The 17,187-nt window shown below is 42.6% G+C and overlaps 1 protein-coding gene across 1 annotated transcript in view; it reads left to right on the forward strand.

Annotated features, from left to right (window-relative positions):
- HIP1R (huntingtin interacting protein 1 related) overlaps nucleotides 1-14,939 on the forward strand; it is a 186,399-nt gene extending 171,460 nt beyond the window's left edge. Inside the window, exons 26-32 of the mRNA XM_068244209.1 lie at nucleotides 682-744; nucleotides 3,129-3,229; nucleotides 3,356-3,461; nucleotides 4,869-4,992; nucleotides 7,703-7,764; nucleotides 10,186-10,386; nucleotides 13,776-14,939. Coding sequence (XP_068100310.1) covers nucleotides 682-744; nucleotides 3,129-3,229; nucleotides 3,356-3,461; nucleotides 4,869-4,992; nucleotides 7,703-7,764; nucleotides 10,186-10,386; nucleotides 13,776-13,823 — 705 coding nt within the window. The 3' untranslated portion in view covers nucleotides 13,824-14,939. The remainder of the gene's footprint in view (nucleotides 1-681; nucleotides 745-3,128; nucleotides 3,230-3,355; nucleotides 3,462-4,868; nucleotides 4,993-7,702; nucleotides 7,765-10,185; nucleotides 10,387-13,775) is intronic.
- The last annotated feature ends 2,248 nt before the right edge of the window (nucleotides 14,940-17,187 follow it).

Consider the following 17,187-nt stretch of genomic DNA (forward strand, 5'->3'; position numbering starts at 1 on the left):
CTGCTTGTGTATGGATGTATTTTCTATGTGTGGACATACTGTACATCAACCTACTTCCTGTTTTGGTGGCCATTTTGTTTGTTTATAAACAAACTTTTTAAAACTGTTTTTAACCACTTTTAATGCGGCGGGGAGCGGCGAAATTGTGACAGAGGGTAATAGGAGATGTCCCCTAACGCACTGGTATGTTTACTTTTGTGTGATTTTAACAATACAGATTCTATTTAAGTATTTGTGACTTTTTCCACCATTTTAAATCTTACTTTGGTCTATACTTTAGTTGAATTTCTCTAGCCAGAAGCACCAAAACTAAGGTTATGGCATTTTCTGGTATCATCTTTTCACTGTTTACATAAAAAAAATCCAGCCAAAACATTCCTTTAGCACTTTTAGACTTTTGCTGCGTCCTGCTGTGGCGATTTCCACTTCTACCAATTTTTTTTTATTTTTTTATTTCTTGCCATCAGAAGTTTACTTACTTTTAACGATCAACAAATTGACCGGAATCTTTCTAATGAGGGTCTATAGAATAAAACAAACAAGGTTTTAACGTTGTCAACAATTTAAAGTAGAACTCCATCCAGCAATTCCTCTTTAATATTTTTACAATGCAATGTTATAAGTATGTAAGAGTTGGGATTCAACAATTGTAAAGGAGCTATTGGTTTCTTTTTGTTACAGGCCATTAGACTTCTTGTTATTACATCAACAGATCTGCAGAAGGAGATTGTGGAGAGTGGAAGGGTATGCATTTATACACTACACTGCCGTCTGTACATTCACATTTCACATGTCTTGTCCTTGCTCTGGAAAAACAATAAGAGTTGTTTCGAGACATTCACAGTAAAAATCAGTTCAAGAGAAAAAAATGAGCTTCTTGGGACAATTGCTTTTGAAATGTTACACCGCTGCAGCTTTAGAGTGTATATCCTCTAGATACTATGCAACTGTCTACCTATTGCAGTGAAATCATTAATGTGACTTTGATCTACAGTGGCTTGCAAAATTATTTGGCCCCCTTGAAGTTTTCCACATTTTGTCACATTACTGCCACAAACATGAATCAATTTTATCGGAATTCCACGTGAAAGACCAATGCAAAGTGGTGTACAGGTGAGAAGTGGAATGAAAATCATACATGATTCCAAACCTTTTTACAAATCAATAACTGCAAAGTGGGGTGTGCATAATTATTCAGCCACCTTTGGTCTGAGTGCAGTCAGTTGCCCATAGATATTGCCTGATGAGTGCTAATGACTAAATAGAGTGCACCTGTGTGTAATCTAATGTCAGCTGCTCTGTGACGGCCTCAGAGGTTGTCTAAGAGAATATTGAGAGCAACAACACCATGAAGTCCAAAGAACACACCAGACAGGTCAGGGATAAAGTTATTGAGAAATTTGAAGCAAGCTTAGGTTACAAAAATATTTCCAAAGCCTTGAACATCCCATAGAGCACTGTTCAAGCGATCATTCAGAAATAGGAGGATGGCACAAGTGTAAACCTACCAAGACAAGGCCGTCCACCTAAACTTACAGGCCGAACAAGGAGAGCGCTGACCAGAAATGCAGTCAAGAGGCCCATGGTGACTCTGGACGAGCTGCAGAGATCTACAGCTCAGGTGGGGGAATCTGTCCATAGGACAACTATTAGTCATGCACTGCACAAAGCCATTGTTAACAGAAAAGCATAAGAAGTCCCGTTTGCAGTTTGCCACAAGCCATGTGGGGGACACAGCAAACATGTGGAAGAAGGTGCTCTGGTCAGATGAGACCACAATGAAACTTTTTGGCCAAAATCCAAAACGCTGTGTGTGGCGGAAAACTAACACTGCACATCACTCTTAACACACCATCCCCACTGTCAAATATGGTGGTGGCAGCATTATGCTTTGGGGGTACTTCTCCTCAGCAGGGACAGGGAAGCTGGTCAGAGCTGATGGGAAGATGGATGGAGCCAAATGCAGGGCAATCTTGGAAGAAAACCTCTTGGACTCTGCAAAAGACTTAGACTGGGGCAGAGGTTCACCTTCCAGCAGGACAACGACCCTAAACATAAAGCCAGGGCAACAATGAAATGGTTTAAAACAAAACATATCCATGTGTTAGAATGGCCCAGTCAAAGTCCAGATCTAAATCCAATCGAGAATCTGTGGCAAGATCTGAAAACTGCTGTTCACAAACGATGTCCATCTAATCTGACTGAGCTGGAGCTGTTTTGCAAAGAAGAATGGGCAAGGATTTCAGTCTCTAGATGTGCAAAGGCGGTAGAGACATACCCTAAAAGACTGGCAGCTGTAATTGCAGCAAAAGGTGGTTCTACAAAGTATTGACTCAGGGGGCTGAATAATTATGCACACCCCACTTTGCAGTTCTTTATTTAAAAAAAATGTTTGGAATAATGTGTGATTTTCGTTCCACTTCTCACGTGTACACTACTTTATATTGGTCTGTCACGTGAAATTCCAATAAAATTGTTTCATGTTTGTGGCCGTAATGAGACAAAATGTGGAAAACGTCCAGGGGGCCGAATACTTTTGCAAGCAACTGTATGTGTTTCTGTCAGCTAAAGCTGCGCTTTGGAGGGGGAGCTTGTTACTCAGGAGTCTGTGAACAATGTTACCCAGGCCACAGTATGTTAGTATGGATTTTTTTATATTTAATTCTTAAAACATGTTACCACTAAGTGGCTTCATCGGTTCAAATGCATTAAAGTGGTACCCAGGAATTTGTGGGGATAGTGTTTCTTCAGGGACCAGAAAGTCTGGCTTATATCGAAACACACTGTAGATGCTTTATTTTTGAGTATCGCATGTCATCCATCACCCTAACACCCAGGGGTGTAACTACAGGGGAGCCCAGAACTGTAAGTGCCTCCCCAAATTCTACTTCACTGCCTCCGGTACTGGGGCCCACCCTTCAGATCAGGTTCTTTTATGGCTGCATTTGTTATCTGAGCAAAGAATGATGCTCTAATCTAGAGGGTGTAAGTGCTGGGATCCTCACTAGAGCTCCATTATACAGGACTGATGACACTGAGTCACTTATACTATTAAGATGCCTCCTAATAAGTCTTTGTTTTAACATATTATGGCTTCCTGACTTTTTCACGTTTTCCTTTCTTTATAGGGAGCAGCAACAACTCAGGAGTTTTACGCCAAGAACTCACGCTGGACAGAAGGGCTGATCTCTGCATCGAAGGCTGTGGGATGGGGAGCCACACAGCTAGTGTAACTATTTGTGTTTTATGTCTAGCTATAGACCGTTTTAGCTAAACATTTTGTTGTTTGAATGTGAAATTAATAAAGGGAATAGTGTGTTTAGTATCCATCTCATGTGACTTTTCCTCTGTTTAGGGAATCTGCAGATAACGTTGTCCTTCATAAAGGAAAATATGAAGAGCTGATTGTGGGGTCCCATGAAATTGCAGCCAGCACAGCGCAGCTGGTAGCAGCTTCCAAAGTAAGTCGCATAGAGCATGTATAGCCAACATGCACATTGTTTTACTTTACAAGCAGATCACAATTCAATGACTAGTTGCTCTGATGGTTGCAGTTATAGCTTAACCAGAGCAGTAAATAAACTACAGAAACCGTTTAGAACCATAATGATGAAGGGTCATAATTAAACTATATTTTACTACTTTATCCAATAGGGTACTTCATCAACCAGTGATGTATTAAAGGACCTCTATCACAAAAAAATTGTAAAATGTAATTTGCATGTATAGACATACAAATAAGAAGTAGAGCATGGTTTTTTTTCCAGAATAAGATGAGCTATAAATTACTTTTCTCCTGTGTTGCTGTCACCGAAGGTAGTACAAGTCTGACTGAACTGACAGGTGTTTGTCTAGTCCATCTCCTCATGAAGGATTCTCAGTATTTCATGTATTCTTTACAAAAGCACTTCCTCAAAAGGATCTATACAAAGATGCAGGCCACCCCCACCACCATCTGTTTGCACAATTCTGGCAGTTGGACTGAGCAACTGCTGATCACTTAGTGGTTTTGTAAAATAAAGAAAACCTTGAGCATCCCCTGTGAAGAGATGGACTAGTCCAAAATCTGTCAGTTCTGTCAGATTTTTACTACCTACTTTGAGACAGCGACATAGGAGAAAAGTATTTTATAGCGCATTTTACTCTGTGAGAAACAAATCTTACGTTTGTGTTTACATGTATTTTTAATTTTACAATTTGTCACGATAGTGGTCCTCTGAGTGCGAATGGTAAGGCTGGAAGGATCTGCATTTGCAGCCAAGAGAATAGCCCTGTGCAAAGGGCAATCCACATTCAAAGAACTAATGAAATATTTAGACTGTTGTAGGATAAAAATAAATAAATAAATAAAAAGGGATATCTTGTGTTTTTTTAATACTTTAGATCTATGGTTGAAGGCTTATGCCTCTGTCATACATGCACCCTTTATCCAAGTGAGTAGTTGCTCATACCAGCACACTGTAGAAAGAGTGCCTGGACTGCTGGCCCTGCCTCAGTTTGAGCAATGTAGTGAGCCATTTAGATCTGCCTTTCCAAAACTTATACGCTGAGCTTAGTACTGGGAATACACTTGAGTTTTTTTGGCAGATAGATGGCTCGATGAGGTCTGGTCTGATTTTGATCGTTTTTCTGATCTATTTTCTCATAGAAGTGAAAAAAAAACTGTGTATTACCAGACTTACATTGAACCTTTCAACTGCACCTACTACCATATAATTTCTTTCAGTCAAAATCAGGACTGTGCATAGTCTACAATGTGTGTGTGACTTTCTCCTGATATAATGTAGGTTTTGTCTATACCTATTCAGTGTTTGTTTGGAAAGTTTTGTTCAGCTGAAACAGAAGACTGACAACTTAATGTTTTATAGGTAAAGGCAGATAAAAACAGCAAGAACCTGCCTAAGCTGCAGCAGTGCTCACGCCATGTGAATGAGATGGCAGCCAAAGTGATGACCTCTACAAAATCGGGGCAGGAACAGGTGGAAGAGAAAGGTATGCTTTTCACTACTGGTACTTTATGGCATGCCTTGGCATGTGTCAATATGCTTATATAAAGGACACCTGAAGTAAGAGGGATACGGAGGCTGACCTATTTATTTCCTTTAAACCATGCAGATTGCCTGGCTGTCCTGCTGATCATCTGCTTCCAATACGATAATCTGCTTCTAATACTTTTACCCATAGACCCTGAACAAGCATGCAGATCAAGTGCTCTGACTGAAGTCTAACTGGATTAGCTGCATGCTTGTTTCAGGTGTGTGATACAGACAGTACTGCAGCAATTGAAATTAGCAGGGCTGCCAGGCAACTGGTATTGTTTAAGAGGAAATAATTATGGAAGCCTCCATATATATCTCAATTCAGGTGTCCTTTAACTATGAAAATATCCACCTCAATGTTTGAGGCAGGTTAAGTGGCATCCTTTAACCTCCCTGGCGGTAAGCTCGGGCTATGCCGCGCAGGGGGAGATCTCAGCCCCTGGTGGGCGATTTGTGTGCTGTAAATTGCTGTGCGCGCAGCCAGCACTTTGCTAGCCGCGCGCACAGCTTGATCGCCGCCGCTCTGCGGCGATCGGCCGCACGCAGCGGCTGAAGAGGGCCCCCCCGGCAGAGCCCTGCGCTGCCCGGATCAATGAGTTCCGGACGGGACATCCATGACGTCGGCTGACGTCCATGACGTCATCCCGATCGTCACCATGGCGACAGAAGAAGCCAAACAGGGAAACGCGTTATATACGCGTTCCCCTGTTTGCTATAGATGGCGGCGACGATCGGACTAGAGGGCCACATGCGCCCTCTAGTGGTGTTTCATGTAGCTACCACTCTGGTAGCTTTACATGAAACAAAAAAATAATAAAAAAAAAAAAAAAAGGATTTTTTCAATTAGGAAAAAAAAAATTAACCGCCAGGGAGGTTAAACCCTTTATTAGGGAGGTTATTGCAGAGTCTATGGGCTCAAAAGGCAGTCTCTAGTATCAATCCATATCTATTATGTGAAAAGCTTGACTACAGACTATAAAGAATATCTGCAGACCCCTAAAACTCTTCCATCGTTCTTAAGGGGAACCTGAAGTGAGTACAAATATTTAAAATAAACACACATGATGTACCTGCAAATGAATATTACATGCTTACCCCATCATCCTTTCCTCTCAGAAGCTCACCATTTTCTTCTTACAGTGATACCTTCCAGTTCTGACAATATTTTGTCAGAACTGAAACATACCAGTTGCTGTCAGTTCTATATATCAGCAGCTGTCAGTTACAACTGAATGTGCAAGGTAATGTCCATGGTTTCCTATTTCTCAAGTGGGTGATATTACAGTTTAACAGTGTGCTGACCAGGAAGCTGTTATGGGGTAATGGCCATTTTTAAAATGGAGGACTGAGAATTCCATTGATCACAGTGGACAAATGGGATGCAGGAGAGGAGAAAGAGATTGAGTAGACTACACAGGAAGTAAGTATGACCTGTGTATGGTTATTTTGACTTTTTATTTTCAGTTCAGGTTCTCTTTAGAGTAGTAAAGTTTGTATTCCGCATGAAGGTCACTTAACCCCCAAACAATTGTCTAACTTAAAATGGAATGATGCCCCCTCCTGTCAGCGGGAATTGCATGATTCTCTGCTAGCTTTGTGTGCATTTTAACGCACCCATTTTTTATTTTTTTATTTTTTTTACTCTAGCAGTGATTGTATTAGGAAACACAGGTGTTGTGTGGAAAAGTAGTGCAGGTTGAATTTTTATTTTAATGCTATGTGGAATTGCACATGCCTCCTGAAAACACAGCTGCACTATAGACAGTCATTGCATGCCTTTTCCCAATGCAGCAAAATACTGCAGTTGTTTTTTTTACAAGCTTGACCCCTTCCTAACTACTGAGCCTGGGGGAAACTGGTAATCAACTTTATGCAAAACAAGGCAGAATCCCAGGCTACAGTAGATCTCTAGTATTTTGTGTATCTTAGGAGATATTTATACAATTGCACCATTGATAACACTTATGCCAGAGACCTTCTTCCTAGCTAGGAAATATTACCAAGAAGTTGTTGGCCAAGGACTCCCACCCCCAACCCCCCCATCTGAGACACACATACTTTTCAAGCATGCTTTACCATACACAGCTAGTGAATGGGCAATAAGAGATGCTAATAATTCGAAGATGATGCAAATTTAAATGTGTTATACAAGTTTGATATGGACCTGTCAAAAGGAGCAGATGTTGCATTTGATTTCTGATTTGCATACAATTTGCATGTACTTGGAGTAACATATACAAAATATGGTATGTCAGAGGGTGTCCTTTTAAATACATCTAGGAAAAAGTGGCTAAACGTTAATTATAGGACTCCTGCAGGCAGTGAAAGTGCACAGTGCTTCTTCTCCATTTCTCCGCTGCCTGTTGGCACCCCAGGGTACTAGAACAGCTTGCATGTCCAGCTTTTTTTTTTTTTTTACAATCACAGGTTCAATATCCTATTTTGTTTTCCCAGCTTTTGTATTGTATAACACGGTGGTAGCTGGTGTAGTAGTCCACCAGTATTGTCAGAAAATTTTGATTTTAAATGCTGCAAGTACGTTTTACAAGGCGTGAATCACCTGAATATTTGCAGTAAAGTTCTGGTGATACTTTAATGACTAACAAACCATGACCTCTAATGCAGTATAATGGTGTGTGTCTTATATAAAGTTTTTCTTTCAGACACTATGGATTTCTCTGGAATGTCTCTGATTAAGCTGAAGAAGGAAGAGATGGAGGCCCAGGTATGACTAATAATTATAGCATGGCCAGTTTCTTATTTTTTTTTTTTTGTACAAAGGGCCAATGGGATTAACGAGAGTTCATTGTACCCCTGTGTGTATGTGAAACATTGGTCAGATTTTTTTTAAATGTAGCAATCAGAAACATTGTCCTAATCGCATTGAAAAGAGATATAAAAATTGCATTGTAGGGCAGCTGTAAGTTGGGGGCAAGCATTGAGTGAGTTCTTCTTGGCACTACTCCCTTAAATGGATCTGAGCAGTACACTTTGAGAATGATCGTTAATTGTGCAGGTTTTGTCGTGCAGTAGGCATTCACTTACCTATAAGGGGCTGCTCTGTAGTCCTCCGTATCCATATGGAAGCCTCCATCTTCTATCCCCCTTGCCGCAGAACTTCAGGTGTTCCTGCAGTTTTTCCGTGATGCATGCTGAGAGATGTAGCTCCCATTGATGTTGTTACATCATGTAACCATTTTAATGGGAATTACATCTACCAGCATGCATTGCACAGTTGGGGGCTCAAGATAAAACTGCAGGAACCTGTGGTTCTGCAGCAAGGTGGATAGAAGATGGAGGCTTCCATATGGACACTGGGGGGCTATGGAGCTGCTACAGAGTAAGTAAATGCCTGCTGCACCACAAAAGCCCTCACAATTATTGAGCATCACTTGAGGGAGGTTCGTTTAACCACTTAAGGACCACAGTGGTAAACCCCCCTAAAGACCAGGCCAATTTTAGCTAAAATGGCCACTGCAGCTTTAAGGCCAAGCTGCAGGGCCGCACAACACAGCACGCGAGTGATTTCCCCCCACCAACAGAGCTCTCTGTTGGTGGGGTCTGATAGCCCCCTAGTTGTTTATTTTTTTGTAAATAAATATTTGTAACTATTATATATATATATATATATATATATATATATATATAATATGTATGTATGTATATATATGTATGTATATATATATATATATATATATATATATATATATATATATATATATATATATATATATATATATATATATATATATATATATATATATATATATATGTATATGTATATAAAAAAACCTTTCCTCTGCCTCCCCCAGCCAGCCTCCCTCCCTCTCCCAGCTAGCCTATCACTGCCGATCGCTCTTTTGTGTATCAGGGCGACAGCCGTGTCACACGGCTGTCTTCAGTACAGCGCTTTTTGCTGATCGCAGCGCTGTACTATGTAAATAGACTGCGACCACGCCATCTAACAGTCTCCTGAGCGCTCGGAGACTGAAGAGGGGGCAGAGCTCCGCCCCCCGAGCAGGAGATGCGCCTGCGTCTGCGTGCGATCTCCTGCAAATCAGAGCCCCAGGACTTTACGCCAATTGGCGTTTGGCGGTCCTGGGGCTGCCACCGCGTCCACGCCCATTGGCGTGGGACGGGCTTTAGGTAGTTAAGCAGTCTCCAAAATATGCTGCTAAGATCCCTGTAAAATCCTTTATTTCACAGACCAAAGTTTTGAAACAATAGAACATTTATTGGCAAACTTAAAGGTTAGCCAATAAATGGTATCATGATTCAAAACTTCTTGCTTTTAGTGATGGCTAACACTATACAATACTCTTCTCATTCCACAGAGAAACACTAGGGGAAGAACTTTAACCTTGTAAGTTTACAGAGTGGTGGTGTGGGGGGGGGGGGGGGGGGGCACTAGTTAAAGTATTGTATACCAAAGGTGAGAGGTGGCTGACCTGTTTCTTTCTTTCTTTTCTTTTTAATCCATACCAGTTACCTGGCATCCTGCTGATCTCTTTGGCTGCAGTATTGTCTGGATTACACACCTGAAACAAGCATGTAGCTAATCTAGTCAGAAACATCTGATCTGCATGCTTTGATCCGCATGCTTATTCAGGGTTTATGGCTTAAAGGGACCCTGAGCAGGTTAAAACAAAAAATTACTTACTTGGGGCTTCCTCCAGCCCACCATAGGCCACAAGGTCCCCTGGCGTTCTCCTGGCTCCTTCCCTGGTCCGGCTCCTGTTACATTACTTCAGCCTGTAGTCGTCAGGTCTGCTTCCTGCTGCGGACAATTGCGGCATTACTCCAGCTGGCTATGTGAACCGCGCATGCGCAGGACTCTTGTGCCTGCTAGCTATGTGCCATCGTCCGCAGCGGGTGCAGACCTGACTTCAGGCTGAAGTCGTTGTGTAACCAGAGCCGGGACCAGGGAACGGAGCCAGCAAAACGCCGGGGGACCTCGCGGCCTATGGTGGGCTGGAGGAAGCCCCAAGTAAGTGTAAATTCTGTTTTTATAACCTGCTCAGGGTGCCTTTAAAGATCAGCAGGACAGCCAGGCAATTTGCATTTCAGATGTGTTTTCAAGTGAAGATGCTAGCAGATATGGCTTTTGTCATGTTTTGTTATTTACAGTGGTTTGTTTTCTCCTCAGGTTAAGGTTCTTGAGTTGGAGACTATGTTGCAGAATGAGAGGATGCGTCTTGGTGAGCTCAGGAAGAAGCACTATGCCTACGCAGGAGTATACAATGAAACAGATGAAGTAGAAAAACCAGCGCCTGCACAGAAGCCAGGGATTCTAAAGAAGCCACAGCTGCCACAGAAACCCAACATTCCACCCAAAGGAGATTACAAGGTATGGCGTACCATAATGTCAGGCTGTGTCTCTGGGGTGTCAGCCTCTCATGCCACATAGCTTTATCATGTGTGCTGTATATTTATATTTACCATGCTGTCATTACAATGATATGGTTTGCTTTGACTTGCAATCTATGGTTTTTAGCTTGGCCTGTTTTCAAAATGCATGATTTATATTTTGCCACTAATAGCATTTCTTAAAATCTAGGTGGGTAAGTAAAACCTCTTCCTGTACCTAGACATGTCTGGCATCTATTGCAGTTTTAAAAACCCAACTGCATAGTTGGCCATCTTGCTTTTAGCCACAGAAATCAGAATCATTTATTTTGCCAAGTACAAACAGGGGGTTGTAGCTGGAATTTGTTTTGGCTCCTACAGGTTCTGAAAGGTTGGGGGGGGGGGGGGGGGGATAATGTCCGAAAGCCAAGAGCCAAGGCTGCCACACTACTGCACCGCCAGTCGCACTTGGCAATCATCTGTCATCCCTAAGGAGATGGGGGGAGGGGGGGGGGGGCAAAGGGAGAAGGTTCAGCAGTGGCGACCCAGTTGTTTGTGGCTGACGCTGCTGAAGATCCTGATTGCTGGCATCTGGCAGTGCTGGCCAAGGTGTTCCAGTTCAGAAGGTGCAGTAGTAGAATTCTCCTGTCACAGAAGCTGAGTCAGCACTTCACATGCACCCAACAAAGGAAGTACATGCATTTGCTTTAGGGTGAGAGTTTAATAAAGTTTTCAGGTTTCTACATACAGTCAATCACTAGACTGAGATACAAAACAAAAGCATCAAATACAGCTTTGACACAATTGAGGCAAAACCATAACACCCCATCCCCCCCACCACATTAAAACACGCATTCCTGCAGTACCCCCCCCCCCCCCCCCCCCTCCTATTCTCCAATCCACACTGAGCCTGCTGTGCTACTACACCATACCTGCCATGCACTCTGTCACAGTGCTTGATTGACTCCAAGACTACAAGTCTGTAAGTCCTTGATCACTAATGCATTGATAGTGTCCATACAATAGTGGCTGAACAGTGTCAAGCAATAAGATCTGCACAGCTCCTTGCACACAAGTCCAGTATGGCAGGAGAGAAACCATTATAGTGTTCATTGGCTTTTGATAGTCAGGTAGTGCAAGGGCCTGAGCTACAATAACACGGTTTAGCAGATGCCTGTGACCTAAACCGTTTCCATGTGACCAGGAGGCCCAGTGTTGGATGAACTGGCGTGAACTGCTGGAACTGTGGGTGCCGTGAAACAACCTGCAGTCAGTTTGAGGTAGTGTGCTGAAAGCACTGCATGCTCAGTTACAAAGTATACTTTGGACAGCATCGTGCAAGTGAGGAGTGGTGAGCATTTTGGGCGACTTAGCAGCTTAACTATCGGCGTTTATAATAGCATCCTAACTAGCGGCAGCCATTGAACACTGTACTTTTCACTTGTTTCTCACAGTAATTAGCCATGAGTAAGCTCCCCTGTAAGGGCTGGTTCACACTGGGTGATTTTTCAGCTGTTTGCTGGTGATCAGCAAAGCGATGCTGCTAATGTATCCTTACGGATACATTCACACAGTAGCATTTGCAATTTCCATCAATAGCGATTGTGCTGTAATTCTTGTTCTATTGAACAGGAATCACAAGTCAAAATCGCTCTGAATTGCAAGATTTTGCACGCAAATCACGATTGCGGGCAAGCAGTGTGCCAAACACAGAGTGTGAACCCCTAAGGGTTAACTATTAAGCCAAATACAGAGAACTGGGTGCTAAAATTGCGTAAGTAGACAGTAACATCACTGGACTCTGGCTCATAAGAAACCGCCTCTCCAGCTATTCAGCACCCGCATTATGGCTGCAGTATAACAGCAAGCCCCACACCCCTTTATTCAGCAGCTGCTATTGACTAGTGTCCGTGCTCCGCAGGCCTAGACCACTGACATATTGGAGAAATCTTGATGAAAAACCTTAATGTTGGCAACATCACATGTATGTCTCACATCTGCGGTTTTGTTTCCGGATGGTTAAAACTGTCCCATAAATGACAGTAAATTTTGTATTCTAATATTACAAGAAACTCACTTTAATAGAACAGTTACAGCCTTAAACAATGCTGTAATTCTGCGGAGTGTGCGCTGTGCAGCATCACAAGTTTCACTACCCAGGGCTGCCGGCAACTGGAATTGTTTAACAGGAAATAAATATGGCAGCCTCTCCATTCTTCTCACTTCAATTGTCCTTTAAATCTTTCATAAGTTTACATGAGTGCCTTCCCCAAAGCAGCCTGCTGCAGCAGTCACACACATGCATTTATTTTTTGTTGTAAATGGAAACTGGTAGGGTATCACGGTAGCACAGGAAAATGTGAGACCTTTCCAACTCCCTGGTGCTGGTAATGAGCATACATTTTTACTAAGCTGTAAATCTTGGAGCCAGAATTTGCAAGCGCTGAACCACAGCTTGGTGCGCCGTACACGTGCTCAATCGTTCTTAAATTAGAGATCCTCGCCAGTGTGAGATGAATGTCGCTGGAGCATATTTGTATTCTACGGTCTGCCGAACGGATCTTTGGGGAAAGCGCTAAAATGAGGACCCAGGAGTACGCAAATAGCCGCGAGTAGTTTGCGATCTTTTGATATGAATGACCAGCACCAATTATTGTCCGAACTGTCTACATAGTTCATAACTGCTCTTTTTTATCATTGTTGGGACCTAACAAATCTCGTTCATCCTGTCCTTCCTTGTTGGCTTCAGACAGTGGTTGAGCATGTGTATGGAGCTAAAACTTAATAGGCGCATACGTATAAAATCGCAGCTGGGAGACATGCTGGTATGGCTTATCCTGCTGCTGCACAAGTTCCCGGCGGCGTTTAATACTATTCCCCCTCTAGGTCCACGTGGATAGTGGGGAAAGATGTAATTCGGCTTCCAGCTATTGCTGGCGGCTGAATTAGTGTTTTAAATGTAACTTCACCTCCATCTTCTCACGGTGCCAAAGTTACTCAGTGTCCGCCGCTCTAGCCGTAATTCCTAATGCGGTCTATGGTGGCGCCGGCTGCACCCAAATCTCCTGTGCTGTAATTACAGCGCTTGTAATCAGCTGCAGATCTGATTGGCGCCGCTAAGAATGCCTGTTCTTTTTGGACGGAATTTTCCCATTTAGTGTTTTGATCCTCACTAGTGATAGTAGCTGATGAACGAACTCTGACAATCCGCACTGTGGCTCTGCAGATCCAGAGGCTCCACATTACAGCCAGCAGAGCTCATTTAGCTGTTGGCTTCAGAGAGGCTCGTGCTTAGTACTGCTTCTGTGGACTCCGGAAGATAGCAGATATGGAACACGTATTATCACTCAAGTGACTGATCCTTATATGTTCATTTTATTTCCCCTCCAGATTGATAAGGATGATGGCGTCTATCAAGCAAATCTGATAAACTTCTAGCCTGCGACTCCTCACTGTATGAAGACAGTTCATCTTGTGACCACCATGCAGTGTGACACTCGGTCCTCGGAGCGTACAGGAAGTAGTGTTGGCACTTTCTAGCTGTTACATCTGTGTTCTATACAGATAGTTGCTGGTCTGATACCTTCTGGGTGGTTGGTTTCACTTTCCTCACTCAGCTGCTTATTTATATTAGAGAAGCAGACTTTTTATTTAGGTTTATTTTATTTTAGGGTTTTATTTCTTCTGGCAGATGGTAATGCCAGCCTTTTATATGGCGGAGACACCCGAAAAAGCTGGAGCATGTAATGAACAGAGGTGTTTTCTACGCGAATTCTGATAAATATAGTAAATTCTAATTCCAGCTCTATAAAGTTACAGAATAGGACTTTGGTGCAACCGGTTAATAGGAGAAAATTGTACTTTTTAACTGCTTTTAATTTCAGGTGTGTTTACAGTAACTGAAGACTGTGTCTGCATATGAGCTGTGGGAGGCGGAGAACTAGAACAGCATGAATGGGCGGGAACGGAACGCTCAGCATAACCTCGCTTTCCAGTTCTTGGTCTTCCACCGCTTCTAGAGGACATTACACCCCCTGCTGATGTCTGTCATTGTGAAAATGCAATATTTAACACAGATTGTTTATCGTACTATGTGTTCCAATCTATGTTCCGTCTTTCTTGTTCATAATCTGCTCAATTGGCAGCTTTTCGAGATGGGGAGCGTGAAATGCTCACGTTTAGTTATTTATTTTCTGTGCTGAACCCAGTTCACTCGTACTAGTCTGAAAGTCCATCCTCATTCCGCAATACTCCGGGCAGATGTGTTCTTTTTATATGCCTTTTTATGCTACATCTACTGTGTAATCACACCAGGGCACATCTTTCTGGCTGTCCAGCTCTGTATTTTTTTGTAACTGTACAGGCTAAAGCCAGGTTTTCTAGTCACTCATTTCAGTCTCTCTGAAATTCTTGCCTTTTTTTATACATCCTTCAGGACTGACACGTTTATCATGTCATCTTTTCGGAAGTCATCTTTGTCCTTCTAGGGTGCATATGTCCTGGGTTTTGTATCTTTGTAAATGTGAAATAAGCAATAAAATTATGTCAATCTTCCCAACTGCTTCATGTGATATGTCAGTGGTATGCAATGTATGGAATATCTCATGCCTCATTTGATGTCTGCCAGTAGTATGCATTGTATGGAAGTGATGTCTGCCAGTAGTATGCGTTGTATGGAAGTGATGTCTGCCAGTAGTATGCGTTGTATGGAAGTGATGTCTGCCAGTAGTATGCATTGTAGGGAATATCTGATGCCTCATGTGATGTCTGCCAGTAGTATGCATTGTATGGAAGTGATGCCTCACGTAATGTCTGCCAGTTGTATGCATTGTATGGAATATCTGATGCCTCATGTAATGTTTGCCAGTAGTATGCATTGTATGGAATATCTGATGCCTTGTGATGTCTGCCAATAGTATGCATTGTATGGAATATCTGATGCCTCGTGTGATGTATGCAAATAGTATGCATTGTATGGAGATCTGATGCCTCATGTGATGTCTGCCAGTAGTATGCATTGTATGGAATATCTGATGCCTTGTGATGTCTGCCAATAGTATGCATTGTATGGAATATCTGATGCCTCGTGTGATGTATGCAAATAGTATGCATTGTATGGAGATCTGATGCCTCATGTGATGTCTGCCAGTAGTATGCATTGAATGGAATATCTGATGCCTCATGTGATGTCTGCCAGTAGTATGCATCGTATGGAAGATCTGATGCCTCATATCTCTGCCAGTAGTACGCATTGTATGGAAGATCTGATGCCTCATGTGAGGTCTACCAGTAGTACGCATTGTATGGAAAATCTAATGCCTCATGTGATGTCTGCCAGTAGTACGCATTGTATAACAGATCTGATGCCTCATGTGATGTTTGCCAGTAGTAAGCATTGTAGGGAAGATCTGATGCCCCATATGATGTCTGCCAGTAGTACGTATTGTAGAGAATATCTGATACCTCATGTGATGTCTGCCAGTAGTATGCATTGTATGGAATATCTGAAGCCCCATGTGATGTCTGCCAGTACTACACATTGTAGGGAAGATCTGATGCCCCATGTGATGTCTGCCAGTAGTACGCATTTTGTGGAAGCTTGAAAGAAAGGGGGAGAACCGAGAGCCCGATATGGTGTAGTATGTTAATAAGGTGATGTCTGATGCAAACGCACACAATGATTATACTTACAAGGACGGGTCGCTTCTAAGGCAACCACTAGATAAGCAGGCGGGGAGAATTGTAACCTGACCCCGCTCAGGGTTAAGAAGTCGCTCTCTGTAGATAGAAGTAAATGGGGATACACCCCTTCACCCAGGGTGGACTCAACAATTATGTGGCATAATAGAGGCGCCAAGTAGAGTAAAATTAGTTAAAATTGTTAAAAAGGGGAAGTGGGTGGACTCACCTCCCTTCTGAAAAGTCTAGACAATGGGCAGGTTACTTCAAGTTTAAAGTAAATTATGAGCTCCAAAAGTGCAACGCGTTTCACGGGTAACAGTCCCGCTTCTTCAGGCAAACAATTTTTGGAGGGAGTAAAGTCGGGTCAAAAGCCACATATAGCACCTCTGTGACCCGACTTTGCTCCCTCCAAAAATTGTTACCCGTGAAACGCGTTGCACTTTTGGAGCTCATAATGTTACTTTAATCTTGAAGTAACCTGCCCGTTGTCTGGCCATTTTTTCAGAAGGCAGGTGAGTCTATCCACTTCCCCCTTTTTAACAATTTTAACTAATTTTACTCTACTTGGCGCCTCTGTTATACCGCATTTTGTGGAAGATCTGATGCCTCGTGATGTCTGCCAGTAGTATGCATTGTAGGGAAGATCTGATGCCTCATGTGATGTCTGCCAGTATTATGCATTGTAGGGAAGATCTGATGCCTCATGTGATGTCTGCCAGTAGTATGCATTGTAGGGAAAATCTGATGCCTAGTGTGATGTCTGCCAGCAGTATGCATTGTAGGAAAGATCTGATGTCCCGTGTGATGTCTGCCAGTAGTATGCATTGTACGGAAGTGATGCCTCATGTGATGTCTGCCAGTAGTATGCATTGTAGGAAAGATCTGATGTCCCATATGATGAATGCATTGTAGGGAAGATCTTCCATACAATGCATACTACTGGCAGGCATTACATGAGGCATCAGATCTGAAGCCCCATGTGATGTCTGCTCATAGTATGCAATATATCACCTCCCTGCCTGAAGTAACAATAAATGTTAATAACACTCCCATAACTTCAGTTCCCAAAGCTCGGTGCTTGGGGGTGATATTCGACTCCTCTCTCTTTTATTCCTCATGT

This window comes from Hyperolius riggenbachi, chromosome 1 (genome assembly GCF_040937935.1).
Source record: "Hyperolius riggenbachi isolate aHypRig1 chromosome 1, aHypRig1.pri, whole genome shotgun sequence".
In the NCBI taxonomy this organism is placed as follows: Eukaryota; Metazoa; Chordata; class Amphibia; order Anura; family Hyperoliidae; genus Hyperolius; species Hyperolius riggenbachi.